This window comes from Centroberyx gerrardi, chromosome 15 (assembly GCF_048128805.1).
Source record: "Centroberyx gerrardi isolate f3 chromosome 15, fCenGer3.hap1.cur.20231027, whole genome shotgun sequence".
In the NCBI taxonomy this organism is placed as follows: domain Eukaryota; kingdom Metazoa; phylum Chordata; class Actinopteri; order Beryciformes; family Berycidae; genus Centroberyx; species Centroberyx gerrardi.
Window position 1 is genome coordinate 7,265,100 of NC_136011.1, and position 9,317 is coordinate 7,274,416.

General features: G+C 44.1%; 1 protein-coding gene across 1 annotated transcript in view; it reads right to left on the minus strand.

Annotated features, from left to right (window-relative positions):
- dntt (deoxynucleotidyltransferase, terminal) overlaps positions 1–5,930 on the minus strand; it is a 58,988-nt gene extending 53,058 nt beyond the window's left edge. The window contains exons 1-2 of the mRNA XM_071910484.2: positions 5,737–5,930; positions 1,957–2,131 (exon numbers count right to left, since the gene is read on the minus strand). Coding sequence (XP_071766585.2) covers positions 1,957–2,131; positions 5,737–5,930 — 369 coding nt within the window. The remainder of the gene's footprint in view (positions 1–1,956; positions 2,132–5,736) is intronic.
- Positions 5,931–9,317: the final 3,387 nt, after the last annotated feature.

The following is a 9,317-nucleotide window of genomic DNA, read 5'->3' on the forward strand; positions in this document are numbered from 1 at the left end:
TCCAATATGGGATTGTGGGTCCATGGAGACAAACTTCTGTGCATCAGCATGCAGAGGTGGGTTTGGCCCATCTGGGCTCAGTTATTATACAGGCCCATAACTCTGTGGAGGTAAAGCTCTAAGACTGATCTCAGAAGCAGCGCGTCCCCCTCCTGGCCTCCTCTCTGGTGTCCTCGCCACCTTCGCCGTTCAGTTTGGATACATCTAAACTATGTGTTCATGCCGCCTGCTTCATTCCTCGCCGCCCCTTCCTCCACATACACTTCCACCATCTGCTGAGATGAGAAGGTAAGTGTTGCCGGACCCCCCCTCCCCAGCCCATCCCTATCTGGAGAGCCTGTCCCTGCCTCCATGCTAATGCTCGTCACGCAGCCGGGGAGGCGCACTCAGGTGGGTTAATGAAATCCTCTCGGGCCGCCGAGCGGGGCAGGGGTCGCCGAGGTCCCACCTCCTAAGGGAGGCTGCCTGCCCCCCCATCCATACACAACAACCCGCCTCTTAATAGAAGGTTGGCGACAGACTTCTCTCAGGGACACATGTTGGCCGGGCTCACCGAACGCTTCCACAATCTTCTCCTCTCTCATTCCTTTCAAGCAGCGTATTAGAACATCTTATCACCTCCCCACTTAGGCTAAACAGTCTCTCCGCGAGCCGGGATGTAATGGAAATATTACATTTCAATGGGTTTTAATACTTAAAATTCCTCCCTTACTCGCCGTGGAATATTTATGATAGTAAAACACATCGCATTTCCAGACTGTTAAGAAGAGCTGCGGGCAAATGTGCCGGAGAAGTAGCCCGCTTCCGGAATATTGGATCTCTACATGGTAGCTCCTTAAATGGATTTATAACTCATAAAAAACAATCTATTGGAAGCGCCGCGCACATAAATGCCACTGTGTGTTGCCTCGTTCACTTCAGAGAGGGAATGCATCACAAGATAAGCAGAGAAGTGGGCTTCTGGTTACCTGGGGAGACAGGTCAATAAATGTCAGCATGGCATCATTAGCCTTGTCACTTAATGATGCAGCCGACTAGAAGCGGAATATTGATGTGTCACACTCCGGCACGTCACGCGGACATGTGGAAACACTGAGACACAACAAGACAAAGGTGTTTTTTTGATATTTCCCATAACAAAAGGCACGAACACGCCGGACGCCATCGTGGGAAAGCGTGGACGAGGCCCGGCGAACGTGACTTTGGTAGGCGGAGGACTGTGTTTTTCCCTCTCCGGTGGTGGTGGAGAAATATATATATATTATGTCCATTTAAAGCAGGCGACATATTTCTTTATTTTGGATCCATATGCTGCGGAGCCCCCGTAGTGCCATCCACCAGGGAACAAATCTGTGTGTGTGTGTGTGTGTTTTGGTTAGCGGGCCGCTCTGAGCCCTGACGTCCAGCTGATGGGTTTATTTGGCGCTCCCACGCAATATAGAGGGGGGGGTGGGGGGGCGGTAATGCGAGCAGAGGCTGAGGGAAGTTAGATGTGTTCTCTTTTTTTTTTTTAGAAGTCCCTGTCAGTGGGTTCAGATTGTACACATGCAGGGAGAGGAAGAGACTTGCATGCATTGCATTGTCTTTCTCACTTTGAACACACTATTTACTATGAAACACCCTCACGAGAACATGCATATGCATTCCTTGGATGAAAAAACACTGAATATTCATATCACTGCTAACTTCCATTTGTATATCTTACACTTATATTCCATTCTCCTGTTATTGTCTCATTCATATCTCTGTTACTGCCTCCTTCAAATGCCTATTGACATTTTGTTTGCAGTCATCGCATAAACATTTTGGATCCATCGCCCTGACAGCATGGCCAATTGACTTTGTTTGTTGCAGCCTGGTCAATGAAAAGCCTCCTGTTTGGTTTGTAATGCCATCTAGTGCTTACCCTATGGCTATCTAGATAGTTCTTAAGAGATATGTGACACACACACACACCTGGATGCAGTGTCTGGTCTCCACGGCGACAGGTTTCCCCTCTCTCATGCTGTCAGTGAACCAGCTGATGTCCACTACCTGCATCTTGGGTAGCTCCTTCAGGCCGCGCCCCTTCAGCCACGCCCACAGGCCCGCGGCCTCGTTGTCCTCTGACACCACATGGGTGACCTCTTCACTGTAGAGGAAGAAGAGGGTAACTGTTAATCAGTTTGATTGTATAACAGCTGAAGGGTAGTGATGAACATAAGAAATTATTCCACTGTTCAAATTCAAGCTCCAATAGCTATATATTCTGGTTTCTGATCCTAGGATCCCTAGATTTGGTTTAACTTGAAGATCTACTTCACTGTTGGATTTAACAAAAAGAACATTGTGGTATTTGTCTCAGCAGCCTCTGCACAGCGGAGGTTTTCGAGTGAAGCTTTTGAAACGCAGCACAAATCTGAGCATCATGGTCTTCCGCATGCTGTTCGGGGATCAACACTGGGTGAACAACACTCACCGCAGACTCCCAGCGCCTCCCTCCGACATTTGATAGCCGAGCCGTTCAACCAGCATCTTCTACAGCCCCGCAGAGGCTTTCTCAACAGACTTTTTTTTTTTTTATCGCGGCCTCCTCCCTTCTGCTTCCCGCCACGGTGCCTAACTACCATACCCAATCAGGGCGCCCAGCCGTGCATAATTACCCTCAGCACACTCCTCCTCTTCCTCTCTCCTGGCAGGGGTAAATCAGTGGAACGGCTCCTTAAGGGACGTCCCAGCAGAGCTCAGGCTGAGGCCTAATTGGCCAAATCACTGGCGAAACTAATCTGCTCCGCGTACCGGCCGCTGATGGCCCGCGTTTAAAATGCCTCCACAACACAAACAAGTGGACAAAGAGACGCTCACTCAGGACGCATTTCAGGTACTGTAACGCAGGGACATGGCTATTATCTCCACACACTCGCCTGACCGCCACGATGGAGATTTCCCTCTAAAATCACAAGGGGCTGAATTGCTACGTTCGAAACAAGATTGAAGATCATAGAGCGAACACTCTGTTTTCCTCTCCTCTCGCCGTGTTTACCTAGATATAATCCAGCCCCGGACTTGGATCCTTATCTGATGTGCGACCACAGAGAATGTAAAACGGCAGATTGACATGCAAATGAGCTCGAACGCAGCCCGGCACCAGATTGTACTTCCCAGAATCAGTGGGACTCTGAGCCCAGGCACAAGGACGGGCTAAAGTCAATGAGCTTTGATATGGAGAACTGAGTCATCTCCCAACCCGCCTGTTCCCTCCCACAGTGCAAACCAAGAGGCAGATCAAAGACGGAGTGTGTCCATAACAAAATAAATACAACTAAGACATCAATATATTTAATATACGATATGCTAGGGTTGGCTTAACATGCCGTGTTCACAAATTCCCTTTCTAAAGATTCCGCATCGCAGCCAGCAGGCTTCGTGCATTTGCCTTTTGGGGGTGTTCTCATGAGACATCTTCACTGAGGAATACATGACTACTGTAATTAGTTAAGTAAACACTAAGTAAATTAAATTACACAAGATTATTATTAAATTTACCCAAAAAAGAGCAGCTTTCATGCCTCATCAGCCAAGATGTCATATCACGGATAAACAACGAGAGGAAATGGATAATTAGGACAACAACACCCTCTGAGTCTATAGATAGGCAACAACTTAAAGTGACGATGATGATGATTAGGAGTGAACTTGTGCTATGAAGTGTGTGTGTGTGTGTGTATCTTACCATTGGTGAAAGGGCATTTAATGTTGCACATCAAACAGCCAAACGCATCAATATTTGGATCCATGTTCGTGTACATCAGACTTGAAATTATGAAAGTGGAAGACATAAGTGTGTGTGTGTGTGTGTGTGTGTGTGTGTGTGTGTATGTTTATATATTGTGTATGTTTGCCTCTGTATATATCTGGCCATATGCTGGAGGCAATGTGCCCGTTATTTGTGTAAGACTAGATGCGGGAGGTGTTGTTATCAAGCTGCAGCTGATATCAGATTTGTCGGCTTGCAGAATTAATGTCAGTTTGAGGCAGGCACGGTCTACTTCCTGTCGTTGGTTTCAAACAATTGTATCAAGCCAAGTGTAACCGTAGGAGCGCTCAAGCTGTGTTTCTGGGAATGCTGCCATGCCCAAGCTGCCGCACGGCTGGCAGGCACACTTAGACATGCGTAGAGACGCACACACACAGACGCACGCGTGCACATGTGCACACACACACACAAACTTTAAACTCTTCTCACTCAAAGACACACACAAACTTTCTCTCTCTCTCTCTCTCTGTCTCTCGTTCTCTCTCTCTCTCTCTCTCTCTCTCACACACACACACTCAGACCCTCTCATCAGAGCAGCTCTACAGCTGAGCTCGAGCCGCCTAGCCCTGAAAACAAAGACTACTTTCTAACATGGGAGGATGCACCAGCCTTAAATGAACTTGGCATGGCGGCTTTGTGACGGCTGTCAAGTGGAGGACTTCCCCTGTGTTCGCTGTTTGGGATTCAAAGATACTTTCAATTAGAGACTGGAAAAGTTATGAAACCATGCTGTTCCCGTAATTACCGCACAATGGATGATTCATCATTGCTAGGAACCAGGAACCATTTTCACAAATTCGCAAATCCCTCCTAGTAAAAACTCTTCCCCTAAATGCTACTTTTTTTTAAAAAAAACTTTTGCTAAACTCATTAAAAAAGTTTCTATGTACTTTCTTAGGTTTCTTCCAATGTTTTTAGTTGTCTTGCTGCTATTGCCAACAAGCTTCAGCTGGGCTGGCCAACTTTCTTCCCTTTCTTGAACGGATTTATAGGAGCTGTGAGTTATGGTTGAGGTAGAAAATCCACTAAGGCATCTTAGAGACAGGATGGATGCCCTCACCCTTCCTGATTAAGTATTAATGGGACAATAGTGGCTCCCTGATTAGTTAATAGGGCCTTAAGTAAAAAAAAATGTAGAAGTTTCTAAGAAAATGGCAAGATCACGAGTTAGTAATGAACAATTGATCTTCTCAATAACTTCCTAGCTTTTTTTCTACAAATCTTTAGGCTTTTTATCTTATGAAAATGATTGGGTCCGGTGTCTGGAACCCATGACAGTCACACAAAAGACAAAAGTAAAACCATAACAGCGTATACCCAGAAAATCAATCAGACTTTTACACAGCCTGATCTCAGCTAAGCGTAGAGATTAATCTCTATGGCTGCAAGTTCATCTTCACTCTCTTGATCTTCAATCCAAAACGCTTGGCAGACACAATAATTGCAATATCCACATTAATGCATCTGCCTCAACACACTAAGTAGGAGTGATTTGTTTACTTAGGCAAGGAAAGAAAATGTTGTGTCTTAATTTTGCATTTAATTTAACCCTCAAATTCGGTCAAAGTCTACTACACAGAATAGTCACGCTCAGTCAGTCCTCTATACTATGATATTCTGAGGGTTAACTGGTACAACAGGGCAGTCATTTTTTGACTATTTACCCTCAATCACTCAACTGTATGAAGCCGCTTGGCCAAACTTTAAACCAAACTGAGGCCCTATGTTTTGTCTTTGTGTCCCGCCACTGGAATCCATGACAATCAAACACAAGACAATACCATTCTGAAACACAAACAGTGAAAACCCAGAAAATCAATCACACTATCCAGTGATTCATTAAACAGCCTAGTAAGTATCTTATGTCCAAACTTGTCTTTGTTCTCTTGACCTTAAGTCAAAAAATGCTTCTCAGATACCAAACAACAAAATTTCCCAACCTGAGGACGTCTTCCACAATGAAGCCCTTTGACCTGGCCAGCTGGGTCAGGAAGCTCCTCCTGCTTCGGCCCATCTTCCTCTCCACCAGGTACAACCTGACGTCCCGAAACTTCACCTCTCCCTGCCTCTGAACGCCGGCCTCCACCGGCCTCGGCCTCTTCCTCACACCAGGCCCGACGCGAGCTTGGAGCATCTCTTTGCGATGAGGTATCCAAAGTATCCCTACACCTCTAGGAATTTCTGCTGCAAGTTTTGGTTGTTGTTGTTGTTGTTGTGCACCACTTCACTTCCATCCAGGAAAAACACCCACTTTGGTGATGCCACAGTTGTTGATTTCACAGTTTTGCCCAACACCGAGACAGAGCGTCAGCTGGAACAGACTTGGCGAGGGTTGGCAGACAGGAAAAGCCTCTGGCAACAGGTGTTCATGATTTGGTGTTTACCAAACAGAAACCAACCGCCAAGGTTGAACGGTTGAGGATTGTGGGAAAAATTATAAAAACACCTCGCTGGCATCAAGCACTAACATACAGTCAAAGAAGTTCTGCCAACATAAGTTTGGAAGAAACACCACCTGATCCAGCTACTACTTAAAAAGCTGGTCAAGAGCTTTCATGTAATTGTGATTCTACAGCGCTGGCTGGAGTAAAAGCCTCGCTCCTGGGAGACACTCGGGCTTTGGTCACCTCACAAAACCCCCACAGCTGTCCTGCCATGTCCAGTTCGTCTCGCCACCTCACCGTCTCATTATGTCCAGACCGAGCCTGCGCCATCTGCTCCGCCGCTTTAATTAGCTTACCGCCTTAAACGAGCGCCTTTGTGGGCCGCTCCCCCGAGATCCCACGCGCTCCTACACGGCCTTTGCACACACACAGATATGCGAGCCGTCGATGATTGGGCGCGTTTATCTGGAGAAAAGAACTGCACATGCAATGGTCAGGAACACAGAGTGATAAAGGGTTTAATCTGTTTAACTAATTTATTCCTTTTTGCCTCCAAAGAGGTAATTACAAGCTGCGGCGTTGCCTCGCGTTGTTTTGATTTCTCTGCTGCAGCGGTCGGCAATGCGAAAGAATGGGTTTAAATGTCACCATGTTGTAATTATCTACAATAATGCATCTGCTTCACTAGACCAAATAGCAATGATTTGTTGATTTTGGCGAGGGGGAAAAAATCAGTACAGCCCTTGATTCTACATCTAATTACCGATGGCCGTGTTCGTTTCTTCACTTTAATAAGCACACCTTGGTCCTGTCTGCAGAACAGAATATATTACAGCGCTCTCATTAGTGTGGTGTTCCGAGGGTTAACTGGTGTCACAGGGCAGACTCCACTAATTGTTTGACTATTTACCCCCCTCACAATCACTCAGCTGTATATGAAGCCGCTTGGCCCCGGTCCAAACTGAGAGCCGATGAAATCCTAACGTTACACACCAAGACGGATGGCTCCCTCGCCGCCAGCAGCAATCACACAAGAGCAATGAAGCCCATTTCTCATCCGACTTTCCTCGGCCGCCGCACGGCCGCTTTAGAACTTCATCCACTAAAATGCATATCAGCGTCTTACATGTTCAGTTTGGTCATAGTTGGATCTAATGTATGAATATTAAGAGGGTTTTTTGTTTTGACAGCGGTAGCGAGATCGGACTGATTCGATAACGTAATGTTCTTAAAACATAATCATTTTTTGTAATTGCTTCTTACTTATCAGATTTTTTTTTTTTTTTTTTTTTAATATTAACATATACACTACCAGTCAAAAGTTTGGACACACTACATTTTTCTTTATTTTTACTATTTTCCACATTTTAGAATAACAGTAAAGACATCATAACTATGAAATAACACAAATGGAATTATGCAGTGACCAAAAAAAGTGTTAAAACAAATCAAAACTATCTTATATTTTAGATTCTTTAGAGTAGCCGCCCTTTGCCTTGATGGAAAGGCAAAGGCTTTGGAAAGAAATTCATACATTGGATCAACTTCACTATTTATATTTGTCTAAGAAACTAATTTCAAGCATTTAAGCAGAAGCCTTTAGATCAAAATGGCTTTAAGAGAATGAAAAACATGGTGCATCAATCAGGTGTGTCCAAACAGTGTATATATGTATTATTCTACTCCTGTTCAAACATGATAGTATACATCTTTAATATGAAAAAAAAAAAAAAAATAGTGTAACTTCATGCACCCAATACTACAGCCAATGGTTTCTCATATTGCCAGCGTCTTATGTACATGGTACATGCTCTAGTATCTCCCAGCTATTAATGTCTGATTAAAGATGAAAGTTTTGCGTAACACAATGTGGGTGCTGCCAATAATAAGAGCTCTGGGTCCAGTCGGCCCTCTCCATTAAATATTTTGGAATCAATAGTCAACAGAGCATCAAGGACTTTCTTCTCCAAAAAAACACAGCCTGAAGGTGAGTCTCATTATCCAGCTTGCCAGCAGAAGATTTACTGTTTTGTATCATCAATATTTCAGATTGCTTCCCACCAAAGTGAAAACACATTCTCAACACCACACTGAAACAAAGTGATACGTAAAAGCAACAATGATTTCCTTTTGTTTTCAGCAATTGGACCTAGTTGGTGACTGATTTGCATCTGCAAGGAAAGCGTGTAGCTATATGTTAGGATTGTATTCATTATCTGGGGAGTTTTCTGTTTTCTGTTTTCTACTCTTGGAGATCTTCTCAAGATGGCTCTCACAACTGTCCGTGCTTTGCCTCTAGAATGTAACATGCGTGTGACACTTGATGAGAGGAGAGAAGAGTTTGTCTCACCTCCTAATCTGTGATGTCAAACCGATGTACTGCTTTGCTGAAAATGAATTGGAAATTGAAGAAATTATAATAGAAACATCGGTATGAGATCACAGGCTAGAGACTTGGCGGTCCTGTTTCCAGCTTTGAGACGGACTTATTACTGGCATATGTAAGAATAGCATTTGGGAAACACTTTAGATTGAGGAACACATATTAACTATTAATAAGTTGCTTATTAACATGCATATTAGTAGTGTATTGGTTCATTATTAGTCATTACAAACTACTTATTAGCACCTTATTCTGTGCTATTGTATTCTACAAGTATACCCCATTAACTATGGGTTTTCCCTCAATAGCCTTCTAATTAGTGCTTATAGCAGTCAGTAAGGAAGTTTTAAATTATTAAACTTTTGAGGGAAAACCCAGTTAACAGTTAATGTGTTCCCTAATCTAAAGTGTTAAACAACATTTGAATTCTCAAACTGAGTGTTAGTTCCTTTGTAATCTCCAACCCCACCTGACAAGTTTGAATGTCATTTATCTGATCTCCAAAGCCCAGTGGTGTAATCAGAAATGTTAGTCAATGAAAGATCTCCTCACTTCCTAAAAGAATTGAATGAACAAACTCTTACACATGACTTTCATTAGAGACAGTGGAGCTATATTCCCTGATCTAGACCACATCAGCTATCAGCTTGCACCTCATAAAAGATTAGACCTAAAAACAATAGATATAAATCATACAGCCTGCCTGGTCATAAATGAAGCATAGCCTAGCTGCAAGCCGAGGGGAGAAAATCGA